General features: G+C 51.4%; 1 protein-coding gene across 1 annotated transcript in view; it reads left to right on the top strand.

Moving 5' to 3' along the window:
* eya1 (EYA transcriptional coactivator and phosphatase 1) overlaps positions 1-20,331 on the top strand; it is a 34,221-nt gene extending 13,890 nt beyond the window's left edge. Inside the window, 13 exon segments of the mRNA XM_048977243.1 lie at positions 770-854; positions 1,297-1,481; positions 3,001-3,143; positions 3,849-3,932; positions 9,571-9,660; positions 16,682-16,740; positions 16,822-16,882; positions 16,884-16,983; positions 17,103-17,217; positions 17,924-18,021; positions 18,024-18,044; positions 18,611-18,711; positions 20,169-20,331. Coding sequence (XP_048833200.1) covers positions 770-854; positions 1,297-1,481; positions 3,001-3,143; positions 3,849-3,932; positions 9,571-9,660; positions 16,682-16,740; positions 16,822-16,882; positions 16,884-16,983; positions 17,103-17,217; positions 17,924-18,021; positions 18,024-18,044; positions 18,611-18,711; positions 20,169-20,249 — 1,223 coding nt within the window. The 3' untranslated portion in view covers positions 20,250-20,331.
* The last annotated feature ends 990 nt before the right edge of the window (positions 20,332-21,321 follow it).

The following is a 21,321-nucleotide window of genomic DNA, read 5'->3' as shown; positions in this document are numbered from 1 at the left end:
GATTTCTGTAACTCCAGACGGACTCCAGCGCTGCAGTTTCAGCTCTTTGACAACTTTGTGTTTCTGGGACGTTTTGCTGACGGAGTCGGAACAGGTCCTGCCCGAAGGCCTCCGTGAGGCACGATCGATGATGGTCATCACAGAAATCGGACGACCCCAAGCACTCTGCATAACTGGCGTATTTATAAACAAACCGTGCATCACACCCTGCCGCCTATGTTGGCAAAAATAAGAGCAGCGTTGGGGATCTCTGATTGGATGGTGCCAAGGACCTGGAGTAAAGCTGTTAAGCGCTGGCCGAGATGATCACCTTCCTGTGCTTAGGCGCCTGTCATCCAAATGCCGGCATCTTTTGCGACAATACTTGAGGGCCTCTGGGGGAGGTGGGGGTCTTTCCAAGGGACTTTCCCTCCGACCGCCTGGCCTCCCCCTAGGGCCCCCATTTCGCAGACCTTGTCATTAGTGTCGTGTTCATTCTTAAATTATTAGATTTTATCATTGGCTGATTGATTTAATTATCCAAATGTCCTCCTGTTGAATCTCCTAGGTCTCATTCCTATGCATATAAACTGCCCCCCCCCCCCCCCCCCCTACTGATCCAGTCACCAATAAAGGGGCGTGAGGATCTGCCTTAGAGCTGCGTCATGTGTGATTTAAACATTTGTTTTACAATAATAAATCACCTTCAGAGGCTTGGGCCTGGTTTCTCACTGACCGCCACTCCGTGTGTCTTATTCCTGTCTCAGAGGCTGACTTCCTGTCGTTACAGGAAGTGGTTTCACGACGACGGCGGGCCTCTATGCGGGCAGTAACTCCCTGACAAACTCCAGCGGCTTTAACAGCCAGCAGCAGGTATCTGGCCCTACCGCCTCCTCCAGGGACCCCCTGTATCTTCATGGGCCGGGCCACGGGGCCCCACCCGAGCCACGGGGCCCCACCCGGGCCACGGGGCCCCACCCGAGCCACTAGCCAGCACCTTGGGCCCAAATCTGGAAGCATTTACATGCACATGTGCTCATTTGCATATCGTAGAATCTTACGAACCGCACAAAATGTTTGGACTAACGCTGACACTGATTATGTGGTTCTCAGGGCGCATCTGCAATAATGCTGGGGGGTGGGGGGTGCAGAGCTGGGTGGGGGCGGGGGGCAGTCCAGCTGCAGGACACTACAGACACATGTTTGCGTTTATGTTTTGGAATCTATGCCGCAAAGTAGCACCGTTTTAAGGGGATAATCTCACATTACCTTTCTCCCGTTCTCTCTCCCCCCCCCCGGACCCTCCTGGTTTAGGACTACCCCGCCATACCCGGCCTTCAGCCAGGGCCAGTACCCTCAGTATTACAGCAGCTCCCCATACCCCTCCCCCTACATGACGAGCAACAACACCAGCCCCTCCACCCCGTCCACTACAGCCACCTACACGCTGCAAGAGCCCCCGTCCGCCGTCACCAGCCAGGCCATTACGGACCCCCCAGCCGGTAAGGCACCCAGCCAAGGCCGCCGCCTTCCTGTCTGTGTCAGTCGGGGGTCACTGTGTCCTGAGGCGCACCGTATCCGGCAGGTAAAATGGGAGGTTCTATGAGAAGATCAGCCCATCTCTGTGCACGGGAGCCTTATAATTGCACAGGGATGAGATCTCACACCCTTCCGAGGAGTATTTTCCAAAACTGCTCCACATAGCACGTGGCAAGATGTGCAATAGAGCTATCAGCACATGAAAGCATGGCCCATCAACCTGGATTTTCTTCTGCAAAAGCCAGTCACGTTAACAGACATTTGTGCACGGTGTGGGTATTCCCCTTAGCTGTGTCCATGTTTCGCATTCATTTATAATTGTATTATTTTTGCTGTTTATAAACCCATCCATTTTCCATAGCCATTCAGTTTAGCACTAGGTCGTGGTTCATGATTTATAAACGTCAACAGCATACGCAAAGCAGGAACTGATGGATACTGTAATATTTGCTTTAGCCCTGCAGAAATTTGCCACCTGGGTGAGTGACGTTTTGCTTTTAAACTTGCTCTGGAAATGTGTTAGAATTTTCCAGCAAAGTGGGTCCAATAACCCCCCCCCCCCCCCCCAGCAAGATGTCAGGTAGCTTTCAGCGCTAAACACCTCACAGCGTTACTGGACACGCAGCTCTTAACTCTGACGCCAGTCAAGCTAATTACATAGAAGCTTCAAGCAGGGCACCTCTGCAGATCGAGTCAGTCAATAAGACATGCAGCTCGAGCCAGCCGTCCTCCGTCCATCCTGCTGATGGATGAAGCTCCTTCTTACTCTCCCGTGATGGATTGAATCAAGTGGAGAATGTAAAACACGGGGAAGTGCATTTTCACGGAAAAGCATTCGATGGAAACGCTCAAGGTTCTGGTCACGCCGCCTTTCTGGGCAGGCATGCGAGTCTCCTGCTGTAGCGATTAACGTCTGTGCAGGCCTGAGATCATGCCGGAAATAGCCTTTACTCGGTTAATGTCTTAATGAGCCTGATGTCACGCAGACAGTGATGACGACACCCCAGTGCGCCTCTTCGGATCTTATCTGCCTAATGTACTACAGGACACTCATTACGTCAGTGCCGAGTAATTATTCCATAACTTCAGTCGGATAATAATCGGTAAACGCTTTAAATAAAAACCAGTGTAAATATTAGAAGAATGTTTAGTCTTTGTATTTTCTAATATTTGCAATGGAAATAATTATGATGCATTTTATGTTTTCTTTACTTTAAAGGTGTGACTAGATTAGGTTGTAAAAAGGGCATGTAGTGTAAGTCAACCAAAAATGAGTAGTGTGTGTGTGTGTTGGGTACCAGCCCTCACAGCCAGTGTGGTTTAACGCTGAGACAGGCAGGCGCTCGATGGGTTAAACACCCGATGCAGTGGCAGCGGTGGCAGCCAGCTCTCGGTGCCTGCAATGTAAACGGATCCCTCCACTTTGCTCCGACATGAAGGTGAAAGTCTATTTTTTGTTTGTTCCGTTTTTTCTCTGTTCAGGAGAGTACAGTACGATGCACAGTCCATCAACTCCCATTAAAGATTCAGATTCAGATCGATTGCGTCGCTCCTCGGACGGAAAGTCACGCGGCCGGGGCAGGAGGAACAACAACCCGTCCCCCCCACCGGACTCCGACCTTGAGGTGGGCCTTAGGACACCCCCCGTCCCCCCCACCCCGCCCCACCATTCTATATTCTTCCAGTCGTGCACCTCGCATCTTCCTCTCTGAGGGAGATGTCAGCCTCATACCCAGTATTTGCTTACATCTACTCCTCTCTGCTCAGCGGCACCCCCTACAGGCCGTGTAAAGGCCCAGCTTAAAGCTCACCAGAAGCACTGTTTGGTTAAAACGCCCCTGAGTGGGCGTTTGCCGTTGGTGTTGGGCCTGAATTTCATTGAATCGCGTTCAGTCTTGAGACACGTGGATTGAGCTGGAGCTTGGTGGTGGGACGCAGACAGGCTGCTGACTGATCTGAGAGCAGACTGTCCTCGTCACGCTCATGCTGAGGACTGAAGCCCCCTTTGAACATCAGCAGCTTCCCCTCACTTCCATATAACTCCAGTGAGACTAGAACAGACTTTGCCGGTGTGAGCCATAGCAGTATTATGGCACGTTAACAAATCTGGTTAATTGGCCTGTCCTTATCGATCTCTCTAATGCACGGGGGGGAATCAGGAGCATGTCGTGGTGGGCGGGGGGGGGGGGGGTCCACAGGCCACCAGCCACGGCAAATGGAGCCGTGTCTCCATGGTGCATAAACGGCGAACTGTGCTCCTATTGAGCGGGAGATCGGCTTGCAGGGCACAGAGTGGCCCATTGATCCCTCCCCCCGCCTCTGTCTTGCAGCGAGTTTTCATCTGGGACCTGGATGAGACCATCATCGTCTTCCACTCCCTGCTCACAGGGTCCTACGCCAATAGATACGGACGGGTGAGTAACTCTCGCTGCCTCCATTACCGCCCGCGTGAATATCTGGGGTCGAGGTGTGGGGGCAGGACATGCGCGCCTCAGATAATTGTTTCTTTTTTAATAGACCCAAAGTGGGCAGCCGGGCATCCAGACCCCCCCCGCAGCTGTCCGAAATATGCGCCCCCTGGCTGGGTAGGCGCAGCAGTTGTACCCCACACATCCGTTGCCGCGTCTTAAGGGCTTATTCCGCTACGCAGAAACGGCACATTGTCGCTCTAATTAAACGTCCTGGCATGTCCGAATCTGAACACCCTCCCCCCAAAAAGAGTCTAGGAAAGTCAACCTATCAGGACCCTCGAATGAATTCTTTAAAATGTGTTCCAGTGTGTGGAGTACGATCTTCACGCTGCATTTGACGTGTGTGTTACATGCATGTCTGCCGGGTGATGCGGCCAGTCCTGTGGCCGGCTCGCACGCCAGCGCTATGGCTGCAGCCAGCTCACTTTTAAAGAATGTTACTTATTCTTCAAAACCTCACCATCTAAATAAAAACTCCCAAAACAAACAATGGGAATTATAGCAATCTGCAATTTTCTTATGGTTTGCTGAGCCCTCATGGGCTTTAAATAACCTTTAAATTTCATGCATGCAGCTCAGCAGCTGGGGAAGCCCACAGATTCCCCTCACAAGACAAGCATTCTTTATGAGTACTTAAAATGTCTTCTTCAAGAGTACCTAAAATGTGTTCTTTATGAGTATCTAAAATGTCTACTTCAAGAGTACCTAAAATGTGTTCTTTATGAGTATCTAAAATATATTCTTTATGAGTACTTAAAATTCGTTCTTAATTAGTACTTAAAATTTATTCTTTATGAGTACTTAAAATGTCTTCTTCAAGAGTACCTAAAATGTGTTCTTTATGAGTACTTAAAATGTCTTCTTCAAGAGTACCTAAAATGTGTTCTTTATGAGTATCTAAAATGTCTACTTCAAGAGTACCTAAAATGTGTTCTTTATGAGTATCTAAAATGTATTCTTTATGAGTACTTAAAATTCGTTCTTAATTAGTACTTAAAATGTATTCTTCATGAGTACTTAAAATGTCTACTTCAAGAGTACCTAAAATGTGTTCTTTATGAGTATCTAAAATGTATTCTTTATGAGTACTTAAAATTCGTTCTTAATTAGTACTTAAAATGTATTCTTTATGAGTACTTAAAATGTCTTCTTCAAGAGTACCTAAAATGTATTCTTTATGAGTACTTAAAATGTCTTCTTCAAGAGTACCTAAAATGTGTTCTTTATGAGTACTTAAAATTTGTTCTTAATGAGTACTTAAAATGTATTCTTTATGAGTACTTAAAATTTGTTCTTAATGAGTACTTAAAATGTATTCTTTATGAGTACTTAAAATGTCTTCTTCAAGAGTACCTAAAATGTATTCTTTATGAGTACTTAAAATTTGTTCTTAATGAGTACTTAAAATGTATTCTTTATGAGTATTTAAGTCCACATGCTGCCATGTGCTGAGGAAGTGTCCTAGCCCCCCCCCCCCCCGTTAGAAGTGCAGGAGTGTGTTGATACTCCATCCCCCATCTGGGTGGATTTTAGTGCCATGGCTAGGATCTCCCTTTGTTCTCCGGAGGGGGGGGGGGGGTTGTTTTAGTGGTGAGGGAGGCCCCCTCCCCCGACCCTTGGGTGTTTATTTACTTTGTGTTAGTCATGCATGCTAGCTCAAGAGAGCCCCTTCCCCCCTGTCCCCCCACCCATTATTCCCATTCCCCCCCCCAGGGGCTGGGACACCATCCTGACTTCAGAATGGTGCCCCAAGAGCTTTGGGGATGGTGACACCGTTTCTCGCGTCAGGAGCTGTTACCGAGCCCTCAGCACGGCCCGCTTTGTGCCGTCCGGCCTAATCTGAAACCAGCCTGTTAGGGTGCTTCCTGCTGGGGGCGTGGCTCCACAGCGGCACCTATAAATAGCGCTGTATCCGAGCACACTGCCGGCCACGGTTATCAGCTAGCAGTCTGTGCCCATAAAGCTGATGGCTTAGGCCAGCTGTGTGACCATTGGGCCAGGAGAGATGGGGGCGGGGCGGCCGGAGGGAGGTGGGGGGCTTGGCGCGCTGGAGATGGCACTGATGTGTGGAGACAGGTGCAGGCCCCATTCGACCTGCTCGGGCCCCTAAGCCCCATCCTGAGTGATGGCTGAGTTTTTTCCCAACACTCTACGCTTGGCTCAGGACGGGACAGCTTTAATTCAGTCGCTCCTAACCGCGAAGCCGGCCTGCACAGCGCCGTGCCGGCGTGTCGCCGGTCCGCTCTTGCCGTAAAGGTCACCTGGGCCTGGCCGTCCCTCAACTCTACTGCTCTGGATACCCAAAGTGCAGCCCTGTGCCTCGACCCTCCTCTCGGTCCTGCTTTGCATCGACACAGCCCCAATAAGTAAGCTATCCCAGGCTGGGCTGGACTGGTGCCTTTTTGGTAAAAAATGTCTTTATCGGTTTATTAGGTTCAGGCATTGCAAGGAGTGACCTATCCAAGGGTCCTGCTGTTAGAGTAAATGCTTGGAAACCTGCTCACTGCATCACGCGTTGTCATGCACCACGTACACATTATAAGCATAGGCACGCAAAGATATGCTGACAGGCTAAGCGGTAAGAGAGGGCCGCGTTACGCCCCACCAGGCGTGCATAGGGAAGCGAAAGTGCACCCATCCTTCCGGAGACGCCGCCGCTCACCAGCTATGGCCTTGAGATGCCCGTTGGGGTCGGGGGGTGGGAGGGCTGGGGGGGTGACGGTCAGGGACTCATTAAGTATTGATGCTGTGGTCCGCTTTTCTTTGGATTGTCTTTCAGACTTCCAAACAATATCAGCTTTAGGGCTAGGATAGCATTTCCCTAAAATCCATGAACCCTCTTCTGTGAAGAGCATCCATGCCTCTGTGCTGTCGAGTGAGACATTAATGGTGACGGGGTACAGAGTCAGCGCCGCGACCCCGGGGTCTTCAGATGCCGTCCACAGAGACATCTCGCAAAATGCCGACATTCCGGTATTATCATCCGACTCTAGGGTGAGCACCGAATTCGTGTCAGAGAGGACGCTGTGAGCTACCGCAGGGTTTGTAAACTTCCATTTCAATGCAAAGGACCTGGATTTCACTTTTGTTCCTCTGGATTTCTGATGAATCTTTCATCTTCGAGGAAACAAACCGGTAAAAGCAGAAGAAGAACTGAACTATTTAGCCAAACACTGGAGCCTTTCAGTTTTAAAGTAGTTTGTGAAAGTTCGGTGGTCACCCTGTTCGACTCACACGAAACGAGAAACACTAAAGCCCACCCCCCCCTCAGACGGACCAGAAACATAAATTTGAACCCCCCCCCCCCCCCACTCACACATTAGTGACCTCTTTGAGTATTAATGAAGTATTAATAAGTATTGAAATAGAGGGTCAGTAAGAACAGGTCTACCATTATAAAGCCCTGCCTGAAGCACCCCCCCCCACACACACACACACACACACACACACACACACACACAAACTAGACTGGGTCAGCAGTGTGCTTGGTGTGTGTGGGGGGGGATTGTCGAACACTTCATGAAATATTAATATAATTAGTTTAATTGACCTGTTATCGCATGTAACTGAAGCAGTGGGGGACATAGCAGGAGAGCGGCATTCTCCGGAGAGTTCTGTGACCTTCCCGCCGCAGAAAAATCGTAAAGTGATTAAAGGCACGTCTGTTCGCTGGTCTGGGCCTGGAATTTCGGACTGTGCCGTCATTCCCTATGTGACAAATCGTTTGGGCCCTCTGGTGGACTGTAAATGTCAGTCAAACCGAGCTGATTTATTCGCTCAGATTATGAGGGAGTTTCTGCGACGTGACTCGATGTTTATGTGCTAAAACAAACATTTATAATGGGATACGTGGGGAAAACCAAGCAGCCGCTCTGTTTGAAATACACTCTCATCCAAAGGCACTGGCCAAACAGAACTAAATCTTTTAGCCTTTGATTCTGTTTTGTGGTTCATTACCCGTGGAAATATCTTTTAACTTTAAACTGGAAGTTAACCTGGCCTTCAGTTAGCTATTGTCCTTCTTTGGCAAGACTTGTAATTAAGAAAGACATAAATTCTTTTGGCTCCATGACCCAAAAACATGAGAAAACAGTTGAAAGAGTAGCGTGTGAATGGACTGCAATTTGTACAGTGTATCAGCACCGCGAGTGGGCGGTTTTACGCTAAATTAAGCATTTGCCTCTTTGAGAGCTTTGTGGTTATATACATGTCTAGCCCTTTTAGGGCCCGTCTGCACTAATACGTTTTCGTTTATTAACGCAAAAATTTTTCTTCCAATTTAGTCGTCCGTCTGCACTACTGCACATTTTCTTCCCAGAAATGGAGAAAAATTTCACTGCTCTCCGACAACAAATGTTTCTGCAGATAAATGAACGTAAAAATTTTGTCACAGCTACACCAGTGAGTGATTGGTTCATACTTAGCTCACGACCCTTTCCTAATTGGCCCTCTTCCTTTCAGTGTCTCTTTTCCTGATTGGTTATCCTTCAAAGGAATGAAGAATGCTTTGCCTTTGTTTTCACAGACGTAAGCCCCATGGAGGATGTCCGGGACTTTCGCTGCCTGGCATATGTTGTTTTGTTTACTTGTGTGCATCTAAATTGTGCGCTAATTTGTGTACCTTGTTTGTTGTTTACAATTATTGTGGAGCTTTATTATTATATAATAATATAACTTTATTACCAATCAAAGTCAAAATAAATGATTCAAAATATACTTTGCCACTTCTAGAATTATAAAAAAACGCGCAAATGGCACATTGTGCTCGAGCACAAACAAAAAAATATAAAGTGAGCCACTTCTAAAAATATATTACATTTGGTTAAATGTGTATCCCCCTCACATACCAACCTCACATACCTGTCTGGATTACCAGCCTCGCTTTGGGTGCCCATCACAGTTATCCATTTCATTTCCCCGCGCCGAGTACCCGCCATGATTACCCGCTGCGCGTACCCGCCACGATTACCCGCCGCGCGTACCCGCCACGATTACCCGCCGCGCGTACCCGCCACGATTACCCGCCGCGCGTACCCGCCACGATTACCCGCCGCGCGTACCCGCCGCGATTACCCGCCGCGCGTACCCGCCGCGCGTACCCGTCCTGCTTACCTGCCCTACGGGCCCTCCATGCTTACTCTCCATAAATACCAACAGTACTTACCTGTCCCGCATATCCACCTCGCGTATCTGATCCATGTACCCGCCCTGCATACCCATCCCACATTCCCATCCTGCATACCCGCCCCACTGATCTCACCTCACTTACCTGCCCTGCTTACCAGATCCGTTTACCCGATCCTCGTTCCCGCTCCACTTCCCCAGTTGTCTTACCTGCTATGCTTACCTGCCCCGTTTACCCACCTTACATACCTGCTGCACTTACGCGATCCACTCACCTGATCCGCTTACGCGATCCACTTGTGCGATCCACTTACCCGATCCACTTACGCGATCCGCTTTCCCGCCATGTCTTACATACCTTGCTTACCCACCCTACGTATCCGATCCACTTCCCCTGTGTTGTTTTCCCATTCCTGTGGTTCCGACGGTCCAATCTCTCACTTTCCCTGTCTTCCAGGACCCGCCCACAGCTGTGTCATTAGGACTAAGAATGGAGGAAATGATTTTCAACTTGGCCGACACACATTTGTTCTTCAACGACCTGGAGGTGAGTAACCTGTCCTGTCACAGCCGTGTGCTCACCGCATTGTCCCCTTCGCTCATGTCATGCTTAAACACGCCTGCAGCACTGTGACCCACGTGTGTTCCTGTCTGATGCCAGTTTGCATGTTCGGTGAGAGATGTTAGCACACATGTGATGGCGGGGAGCCTCTCTACCGCCCACAGTGTGCTGAAATATCGCCTCCCTTCTCAGGCGACACCATGAGTTTTGCTTGTAGTGTCTGTCTCTCAGGCCGGAGGGCATCCTACCTCTCTGCACTGTGCCTAATGCCCTCCCCCAGCCCTCACCTCCCTGGGCTCCACAGCGAGTGGCCTTCTGTTTCCCCAGATCTCCCCCCTGGTCCAAACCATGAGTACATGGATGACCCAACCCTGCTCTGAGAGGAAGTGTCCTGTCTGGTTCTGACGTGTGAACAGGGTTGGCGAGTCTGTCAGGGGTGATTAACCCCGGCCCCGTTTAGCAGCACCTTGAGCGGGCCGGCTCCCATGGCGGCCTGGCTGATCAAAGTTAATTGGCTGCAATTGAGTGATAAATATTCCCGCATGTTCGTCCCCCCCCGCCCCCCCCCCCCCCCCGGTGTGTGAGATGGACTGAGCTGCACCTTCTTTAATCGACGTGCCCCTGTCATTTTTTAAATGGCAGCTTTCGACGGAGCTTAAATGTGGTTTCGCTCAACATCTGTCCTGTGTTTTGATTTCTTTTCATCTGTGATGAAACCACTCGCAGATGAGCTGGCAGTTCAGCGCCGCCCGAATTATTAAAATGTGCCATGCATATTTCTACATCTGCTCTGTCTCAATAACGGAATTATTACGTTTCATTCCGACACTTAAAAGCCAGGAATGTTCCAGTAAAACTGGAATGGCACGGACACTAGACCAACTATCTGCAGTTATTCTACTCATACATTTTCCAGTTACACCCCAAAGAGGGCATGTCCTCTCTACTTGCGATTGTCTTTGATGCAGTAAAATGCAATAAAATGGGGGCTTTTTTTGGCCTTTTCAGCCTCCGTACCATAAACACCAGAAGAGCCGCCCATCCTGGCCTATTTCCTCTCTGTCGAATTACAGAAGTAAATACGACAGAAACACAGAGCAAAACCCCAGAACCTTCACAGCTAAGGTCACATATATTACAGGAGCGTGGGACACACATAGGGGACAGACTCTGAAAGGGAAGGTCTCTCTCCTCCTCCCCGTGTCTCACACTATCCTGTCCAGGGTGTCCCCTGCCTCCTGCCCTGTAATAGGCTGGCATCCTGTCCAGGGTGTCCCCTGCCTCATGCCCTGTGATAGGCTGGCATCCTGTCCAGGGTGTCCCCTGCCTTTTGTCCTGTGATAGACTGGCATCCTGTCCAGGGTGTCCCCTGCCTCATGCCCTGTGACAGACTGGTTAGGTGCGGAGCTGTATGTGTTTTACTACAGTAACACCATGTTTGTGGTGGAGACTTTTCAGAATCACCCTCACTGTGCTTGTCAGCCCCCCGTTACCCGGGGGGGGGCTGCTTGACACCCCCTAGGGTTGATCACTGTCTCTGATTCCGCGTCTGTGATGTTTGTGGTTTCCGTTTTGTCAGGTTAGGACCGGGATGTAGAAACGGGGTGGGGGGGGTTGCTTCAGGCCAGAAGACAAGCTTGTGCGTGGTGTGGGAATGCACCCATCCCCCCCCCACCAAGCATGCCCTCACAGCAGAGAGTCCTGCGATTAGGACGGGAGCGGTTTGGATTAGCGTAACGCATACCTGCAGGTAACCTTGTGACACCCAAGCAGAAGAGTGAATTCTCTCTCGCTCCATCTTCTGCTCCATCTTCTGCTTGGGGGTGATGACTACTGGCAGCAGAAACTCAGCTTGACACTTTCAGAGACTGCACAGCGATTTGTCAAAATCCAGATGTTCCAGCGCAGCATGTCGCACTCACAGAGGAACTGCAGGCATGTGTTCAGTACGCCCTGTGTTCAGTACGCCCTGTGCTCAGTACGCCCTGTGTTCAGTACGCCCTGTGCTCAGTACGCCCTGTGTTCAGTACACCCTGTGTTCAGTACACTGGTTTGCGACACACTGAGTATGGTGCAGGCTGTGGCAAACATCAATCACCCACCTGTTCAGCTCTACCTGCCGAAGTTTGAGTTGGTTTACTAATTGGGTGCATCTGAAGGTTTGAGGCAAGCAGATATCCAGCCTGGGAGTAGGGTTAGGGTACCGGAGTGACGTGGAGGTTTGGGAGGAGGGTTCGAATCCCGGAGCAACATGGGGGTCTGCGAGGAGGGTTCAGGTCCCAGAGCACCATGGGGGTTTGAGAGGAGGGTTTGAGTCCCAGAGCAACATGAGGGTCTGTGAGGAGGGTTCAGGTCTCAGAGCGGCGTGGGGATCTGGGAAGAGGGTTCGAGTCCCGGAGCGGCATGGTTGTCTGGTAGGGTTAGAGTAACGCAGTGCTAGTCCCCAGGCTGACCCCTGCCTGCTGCAAAGTACTGACACGAAAGCTGCCGATTATCAACATTGCCTAGGGGTAGGCGGTGGCCCGGGCATACAGGTGTGAGCACCCCCCCCCCCCCCAGAGTATAGAAGAGGAGCCATGGGCTTGTGGCAGGGCGTACCGTCACAAGCTCACCGCTGACAAACGAGCTTATTTAAAATCACATTAGCTGTCGTGCGCTAATCCGCAGAACTGCACCACCTGCTCATCAGCTGCGGATGGGACCTGCACCGAAAGCGTCTAGACAGACACAAAAAGCGGCAGTGCTGCTTGGCGCGTGTAGCGCTGACCTGGAAGACTCAAAAATCTGAGGTGTTTAATAAGTCTCTGATATTCGGTTTCCTCATAATGTACAAAAGGACGAGTTCAGGCAGAGCAGGAACAGAGGAATTACTGTGCTGCCTTCACGCCTGACCGGCGCGCGTCAGTCATGGCACACAGAGGTGGGTGCGGGGGGGGGCGGCCCGCTGACAGGTAGGGGAATCGATTAGGGAGCCCGTTTTAACATGTAATATTCATATTGTGTAGAGGGGCCCGGAAAAACTGTTTTGCTTTGAATCGCCCTCAGCCTTCCAGAACTTTCTGGCATCTCCCCATGTCTGTATCCAGTTTCTGTCATTTTTTTTTTGTTGTTGTCACTCCGTTGTTCTGACAACAAAAAAATAATAATTTACACTCACACGTCCACATGTGATTAAGTGCAGACCCTTCATCTGAAGTCAGCGACAGATTTACATTCTTGTGGCGGCCATGGCGACAAGCGGACAGCTTGAAATCCGTCAGTCTTGTGCATCTAAAGGGAGATTTGAGGTCCCGGCTGTCGGCGATGTCCGGCGCGTGTCACAGCGGATGTTTGTTATCGCGGCACTCTTCTCTTCGGTTCCTGCCATGGCTGTCAGCACGCGGACATCTCCGGTTGATAAAACTCGAGGCTGCCCTGAAAGGCCCTCTTGTAGGAAGCGTTTAAGCCGACTTCCCCTTTTTTTCCCTGGGAATGTGGGAAAAGAGCCGTCTGAGGATCCTGACCGGGCTTCCGGAAAGCTCTGAGCCACATTGACTCCGCCGCTGCTCAGCACGGCTCTGAAGACCCAGCTTTGTTCCCCGCAGCCTGTGTCTGACCCGCAGGTAATATGCACCCTTTTCTTCCGCACAGAGGTAATTGGGGTGGGAGAGCAGCCTGGAGGGTCACAATCTGCTGGGGGAACCAGGTGGAGGGAGGATGACAGCTCCTGCCAATTGTGGAAGAGTGGGCAGTGGATCCAGCTTTGTCACATGGGTCGGCATGGTGACACCTGCTTTTGCTCTGGCCGGGGTCCTGGAAGGGAGGAGATAAGCCTGCAGAGCAACACTGCAATGCCCCCTGTTGGGGAGGAGGCTTTATGCTCTTGAATATTGTGACGCTCGGCAGCAGTTCCAGGCCAAACATAGACTTACCCAACAGGAAGAATCACCCCCCTCTCCCCCACCCCACAAGTGAGCAGCCGAGCAAGCAAGCTGAATGCTCTGTGACAGATGTGTGCTGAACAAAGGGGGCACTGATAACTTCCTACCAAGCCCAGGGTTTTCAACACCACCCCGCTCCCCCCCCCCCTCCCCCCAGAGAGGGAAAGAAAGGGGAAGGGGACAGCTTATTCCAATATTTTAACTATTTTAACTCACTGCGGTTACACTGACACCCACTGGGGCTGGTCTGCCTAATCACCTTGGAGTGCACCAGGGTTAGGGATGACCCCAATGCAGTGGACTCCAGTGTCTCCCCTGCATGGCTGCCAATACACCCTCCCCAGCTGCGATCTGTAATTGGAGGGGGGTCACGCATTCCTCCCAAGCCTCTACTCTATGTCCCTGAAGCTGTAATGACCGCTGCGTTAGCAAGAGGTTTTGCGGACACGGGGGATGGTGATCGCGTCCACCTTATTTTCAGGGGGTGGCAGAATGTGGGGGGGAAGTGGGGTCTTCATGTCCGGCTGGGTCATACACTGAGCAGATGTGCTGGTGGCCCAGACTGAGCACCTCCCCAAAGAGCGGCCGAGGAGCTCAACCCAGTCCGGCGAATGAGGGACACAGTGCAGGATGAGGGACGGTGAGATGCTGTGAGCTTACACAGAGAGTCCCTGAGAATGAGGGACACAGTGCAGGATGAGGGACGGTGAGATGCTGTGAGCTTACACAGAGAGTCCCTGAGAATGAGGGACACAGTGCAGGATGAGGGACGGTGAGATGCTGTGAGCTTACACAGAGAGTCCCTGAGAATGAGGGACACAGTGCAGGATGAGGGACGGTGAGATGCTGTGAGCTTACACAGAGAGTCCCTGAGAATGAGGGACACAGTGCAGGATGAGGGAAGGTGAGATGCTGTGAGCTTACACAGAGAGTCCCTGAGAATGAGGGACACAGTGCAGGATGAGGGACGGTGAGATGCTGTGAGCTTACACAGAGAGTCCCTGAGAATGAGGGACACAGTGCAGGATGAGGGACGGTGAGATGCTGTGAGCTTACACAGAGAGTCCCTGAGAATGAGGGACACAGTGCAGGATGAGGGACGGTGAGATGCTGTGAGCTTACACAGAGAGTCCCTGAGAATGAGGGACACAGTGCAGGATGAGGGACGGTGAGATGCTGTGAGCTTACACAGAGAGTCCCTGAGAATGAGGGACGCAGTGCAGGATGAGGGACGATGAGATGCTGTGAACTTGCACAGACAGCAGAGTCCCTGAGAATGAGGGACGTGGGGCAGGGTGAGCGCATTAAGTTCATTACCGGTCAATTAGCAGATAATTAGTCCATTTACAACTAAATGGGATCTGAAAGGAGCTGTGTGCCTGTGTGAAATGTGTGATTTCAGGTTCGGCCTAAATATACAAGCACGCCCCTGCGATCGCAGGGATTAGCGCTCTTTGTTAAACTTCAGAGGAGAATTCCCCCCTAAGCTTCTCTGATGCTCAGACTGAATGGGGTTAAACAAAGAGTGTTGTTGGGGGTGGGGTTTGACTCCGGGTAGGGAATCATTAGCAGATCTGTACCTAATGATTCTGGGCTGTCCTGGTGAGCACAGCTTAAGACAAAGATTGTGGGAACATTGGTGATGGTCTACACACACTTAAGGAGGTTCTGCTCCGAGTCTGAAATCTGCTTTTCTTGTGTCTAGTCTTTAGCTTGCCACATTGACACACACACACACACACACACCCGCCCCCCCCCCCCCCCCCCAACACCCTCTACACCCCCAACCCCCCCTCCAGCCTTATCTGAAGCTGTTGACCCCAGGAGAGGAGAAGAAGGTTGAGAGGTCAAAGTGTTTTCCTCTTCGGATCTGGAGGCTCGCTGGGAGATGCTTGGCGAGAGAATGGCTGCATTAGAGCAGAGGTTGGGGGGTCAAGATTTTAATTCTGTTAAAGAACAGCTGGTTTGAGTTTCTCCCCACGTCTCTCTGCCCTGCCTTCCCCACAAATTCACGGAGATGAAAAATTTGTTCAGAGGGGAACCAGTAAAATAAAGCCGGGATATGGTCTGCCGGCCTGGATCTCCCCCGATCGTGGCATAAGGCAGGAATGCGTCTACGTCAGTGTGGGCTGGAGCAGGGCCGCCGTCCCGTGTTTTGATGTGTTAACAACCCGGCCGTAACTCCATTAGAGGCCTTGTCTGAAACCGTGTGAAGGGAACCTTCCAGAACGGCGGCACTGCTCTCTGCGGCATCCCTAAACAAAAGGCTTCGCAGAGCAGATGGAACAGAACCGAGATAACCGGTGTTTAATGGTCCAGAACCGGGCGACAGTGCTAACTGGGACAGGACTGGGTAGCAGACCTTCCCGTTCTTGTGAAGTCACCAGCAGTGGGTTTCTAATGTGCGTCACTGAACTGCACCCTCCTCCCGTGAAATTTGTTGATTTGAATGCTGAAGGGTAGGCTCCCACAACTGTTGTACTTCTGAGAGGGGGAGGGGGGGGGGAGCGCTCCTATAAATTGGTAAACTAATAACAGATTTTCAGTCTGCTTCCCCGCGGCCAGTGCCGGTGTGTGGCTCAGCGGCAATCAGGGGTCATAATTTCATTGGCGGGTAGCATCAGGTTCAATTTCTCTAGTGCGTTACATTTAGCAGAAAGTCTGGTTTGTGTTACGGTATTCAGGGGCCACATGGGCCCCCGCCGCACCATTGCTGCGCTCTCCAGAAGAGGGCCCCACGCTCAGGCACGTGTGTCCCTGCCACTCGCAGACGCAGACACAGACTTCGGCCTGCCCATCATTATGGCCGGCTAGTAACATTTCAATTGATTTCTTGTTTTATTGCTCACCATCTCAACAGAGCCATCTAGTGGCAGGAGGCAGGCAGGCAGCCAAGCCAGAGGAGGCCGTGTGTGTTTGCTGGTTTGCTGGAGTGGGTGTGAGGGGCAGACAGCCCAAACAGAAGCACAGATCTCAAGGGACTGGGTGCCGCTTTCAATCACAGCAAGCCTCTTCGTTGGAACAGTGACCCTGTGGTGTTTGCGTGTTGGATGCATCTCACTCTGGTCACGTTTATCTGCCTGCAGGAGTGTGACCAGGTCCACATCGATGACGTGTCGTCTGACGACAACGGCCAGGACCTCAGGTACAGTCTCTCCGCCCCCTTCCTGCATCGCCCCCCGCCCGCTGACCCGCCCACACACCCTTACATCTCGTCTCTCTCCAGCACGTACAACTTCAGCACGGATGGCTTCCATGCCGCGGCCACCAGTGCCAACCTGTGCCTGGGCCACCGGAGTGCGCGGCGGCGTCGACTGGATGCGGAAGCTCGCCTTCCGCTACCGGCGGGTAAAAGAAATCTACGGCACCTATAAGAACAATGTTGGAGGTGAGGCCCAGGGCTGGGTGGGGGCAGGGCAGGGTCTGGTGGGCGGGGTGGGGCATAACCCTTAAAGAGTTGGGGTGTCGTTCCAACACAAATAGTGTCTCCCTCTCTCCCCGACGAAGGCCTCCTCGGCCCAGCCAAACGGGAAGCCTGGTTACAGCTGAGAGCGGAAATCGAGGCCCTGACCGATTCCTGGTTAACTCTGGCCCTCAAAGCCCTGACACTGATCCACTCCAGGTAGGGTACTGCCCCAAATACATGCAGGTGTTTGCGTATGAGGTGAACGTGGGGCTGGTTCATTCTTCTCTGCACGCATACTAGCGGATGGATCCGCTCGAACATGTATGACGCGTTTGACGTCACTCTGCCTGCCGCACTCCAGATTAGTCTCTGCGTAGCTGTGGACACACTGCGCAAGATCGATTCACTAGCATCCACTTTGAATACCACCGTGGATGCTTTTCACAAGCCTCGGGGTCGTTTGCAAACCCTTCAGACTATTTACAAGGTAATTAAACTGTTACATACATGTAAACGTGTGTGTATGTGAGCGCAGACTTGTCCCGAATTGAAAATCTCACGCCAGCCAGCTGACCGAAGTTGGCAACCCCGTGAGCTGGCTCTCTGAATTTGTAAAACATCGATAAACGAAACACAAACCTCAATGCTGTGGTATGTGTGCAAGGAATGTCAGAACAATAATTTATACTAGTATTATTATTAATAAAAATGTAAATACCACACATCTGACCGGAGAACTATGAGCGGTTTCTGTGTACACATACGCAGAGTGGCTACGCGAGAGTTGCGCTGATGCAGAGAAATATGAACCGGCCTCAGAGATGCAGTCTGGGTCATGTCGTCTAGGTCAGCCTGTTGCTGGACTCTACCCTCTGACTACGCCCTCTGAACCCACCCTCTCATACCCACCTTTTCTTTCCAGGTCAAACTGTGTGAATATTTTGGTGACCACGACGCAGCTCATCCCTGCCCTGGCCAAGGTCTTACTCTACGGACTGGGAATTGTGTTTCCCATTGAGAATATTATAGTGCAACGAAAATCGGTAAATATTCTGTGAGCCGCAGAGCAAAACGTGTGACACGTGACTCTGTCGGGCCCGCGAAGGGCAGACAGAGAGGCCTGACACCCACTCGGCGCTGAGGAGGGGGGCCAGTCACGCTGGGGTTATTTTCTTGAAGGGCAGCTTGCCCTTGGCCCCCCTCATCCAGGCCTGCATATGAAACCATTTCTGCAAATTTATGTCATTCCACAAGGGCGATTTCCCCCCCTCCGCCTTAAACGTTAAATAAACATCAACATTCACTTTTGTGCTGTTTTCAACTGGATTTCGTCTACTAGGGAGATCTATTAGCCCCCCCCAGCCCCCGCATTAGCATGTGAGCCTGATTTAGCTTGTTAAAGTCCATTTGTCCCACTTTCTTCGGCTGGGGGGGGGGGGGGCACTTAATGCCTTTCAGACCCATTTTTTGATCCAGACGCTGATCTCATAAAATCACAAGGCCAATGGTAAAGGTTTACAGTGTGTAACGCATCGTAATACGTGTCGCAGCGAACAGCACACAGCGCTGCTATCGGAGCAGGCTGATCTCCGTCCCCCTCTGTCTGCAGGCAAAGAGAGCTGTTTCGAGAGGGTCATCCAGCGCTTCGGAAGGAAAGTTGTTTACATTGTCGTGGGAGACGGAGTGGAAGAGGAACAGGGCTCCAAAAAGGTAAGCCCCCCACCCCCCGCCCATAGCAGCACGGCGAGGTGTGCAGCACACATGGAGGGCCCCCCCCCGATCTACTGTGGGGCGCTGCTGAGGGATCTCAGAGGCCTCCTCTTCAGAAACCTCCACTTTGAAATGGACAAAAGGGTTAGCGATATACACTTCATGCTGGAGTACCGCTAGATCGGTCCATTCAGCCACAATAAAAAAGGCCTACCCTTTAAGAGAGCGTGCCTTTAAGAGACAGGCAGCTTGGCAGACGGAATGGCGATATTCAAAGCTCCTGAGCATAAGGCCTTGGCCAGCATGGGGCTTTGGCATGCAGCAGGCTGTGCGTGGAGGTGCTGTCCCATCACATCACACTTACCTGTCAAACCTGCTGGCTGCTGCCAGGAGTTCATGGTTCTGTCTGCTATTCAGCTGCGTCTTTCTTTTTTTTTCTGCTAAGCTTTTAATGCAAATCAAATTCACCCACGATAAGCTGCAAGCCTAAGACTGTCGGCATCTTTAGAGGGCTATACTCTACTGCTGCAGGCTGGATTGGCAGTGTGATGCAGCGTCCTCGCTCACAGGAGCAGTCATTGAACAGCTTCCATGACTGACGTCCCTGCTGTCGAATCACTGCGTCTTTCTGCTGGGCGTCTACCTGCAGATGTCCAGACATGACCATCAGAAGTAAAAGTGATCCGTCACAGTCTAACGCAGGGAGGGTTGGGGGGGGGGGGGGGGTGGGGGGTGTTCCAGAAAGCAAGGCCAGTTATTAAATCTGTGAATGGGGGACGAGATAACATCTCAAGCTTTTAAAAGTCAAAAGCAAAGACAGTTTCACAAAGAAGAGGACAGGAGCCTTTCGGGGTCAATGGCTGCTCGACGAGGCAGGAAGCAGCTCCCTTTGATGGGCTGTGTCCCAGCGTGAGGGGGCCTCTTCACCATCCCACACATTCCCACCCGTGGCCTAAAGCTGTAGCCAGTCTCAGAGGTGAACCCATTGCAGCCGAACAGAAGCCAGTGCGGTCTCCACGAGGAGGAACCCAGTTCCACACTGGTGCCCCTTCTTGTTTCTTCTGATGTTAATGAAAGTGCGTTTTATCCCGGGAAGCTGGACATGCATTTTCGAGGACTGTTGTACCCGACGTCTGGCTGGGATTTCATGCACCATTTTGAATAAATTATGTAACAATGACCTGCCACACACTCTTGTCAAGTCCCTTATGTTGAGAAGGGCAATATATAACTATATTTAAAAAAATTAATTGAATTGAGTCAGGGTTTGTAACACATAGGTCTGTGTAGGAGTTTCTGTGTCAAGCCATTTTGGTGCCGGTCTGGTTCCTGGCTCCCAGCGATCACTGGGACGGGGCCCCTTTGTGGCCCCTCCGTGGCCCCTCCGTGGCATTTTGGGCTCCCTCGTCTTTCCCGCCACTGATGCCGCTGCTTTCTCTCCCTCTCCCCCCCTCCAGCACAACATGCCGTTCTGGAGGATCTCCAGCCACTCTGACCTTATGGCTCTCCACCACGCTCTGGAGCTGGACTACTTGTAGCGCCTGCGGCAGACGGCCGAGAAACCTCCGGGCCCCCGCCCTGCCCTGACCCCCCACACCTCCCCGCTCAGCCCGTGCCCGCCGCCCCCCCCCCCCCCCCGCTGTGCTGCCTCGGCTCATCTTAACCCCTGACCTTTCCTTAAACGGAGGACGGTGAATTATGGGCGCGCAGCTGCTGGCCCCAGTTACTGTGAAAGAGCTCCTTGGAAAAGCGATCAGGATGTTTTATGGCCACGCCTGAGCTGGCTGGGCCGGGCCGATCCGGGCCGTGGGTTCGCACCTGTGACCAGACGGGCTATTGGACCCGCCTGGCCCCACAACACTCCAACCCCGCCCCCTCCTACGGCACAGAGACACGGGGCCCACAGGCCTGCTCGTGGCAAGAGCCCCCCGAGCACCTCTCATGCAAATTTTAGAGCCGAGGGCATGTGAACGACAGCGCCCCCTAAAGGTACTTCGTCGAGAGACTTGTGCCTTTTCACAGTGCAAAGTACTTTTGATCCTATCAAGAAGAAATTCTTTATGGAAAATGGTTTTCTAATAATTTAAGATTAAAAAAAAAAACTTTATTTACATTGCTGAGACAATCGTGTACAGATGAGATCCTTTTGTGTGTCTAAATTTGTAATCACTGGATTACCCATCCCCTCCTCATTTGTTTAGGTCTGTGCTATTGAATGATGGCGATGTTTTTGAAGGCCTCTCTCCCAGCCTGTCCTATGCCTTTAAGTGTTGATGTGCTTCACATTCTCCTCCATGGTATAAATATGTAGATACAGGATTTGTGATAACTTGGTTTGTCAAGACCAAAAGAGCATGGGATGTCAAGTGTCAATCATGACTTTCTTTCTGTTCGAGTCTGCCTTTCTCCCACAGCTCTCTCTCTCTCCCTCTCCCTCTATCTCTGTCTATACCTTTTTTCACGGCCTTGAGGTTCTGCTAAAATCCAAACCCATCGGAGCGATCCGCTTTAAAGGGACACGTGTGTTTTTAATGTGGACTTCGCTGAGGGTGTCCTCTGCCCTGTGCTGTGTCTTCGGTGAAGAGTCAGTAGAACTGAACACCAAAGTAA

Source organism: Brienomyrus brachyistius, chromosome 15 (genome assembly GCF_023856365.1).
Source record: "Brienomyrus brachyistius isolate T26 chromosome 15, BBRACH_0.4, whole genome shotgun sequence".
Lineage (NCBI taxonomy): Eukaryota > Metazoa > Chordata > Actinopteri > Osteoglossiformes > Mormyridae > Brienomyrus > Brienomyrus brachyistius.
The sequence above is the reverse complement of the archived record's forward strand: the minus strand, read 5'-3'. Positions and strand labels throughout refer to the sequence as shown.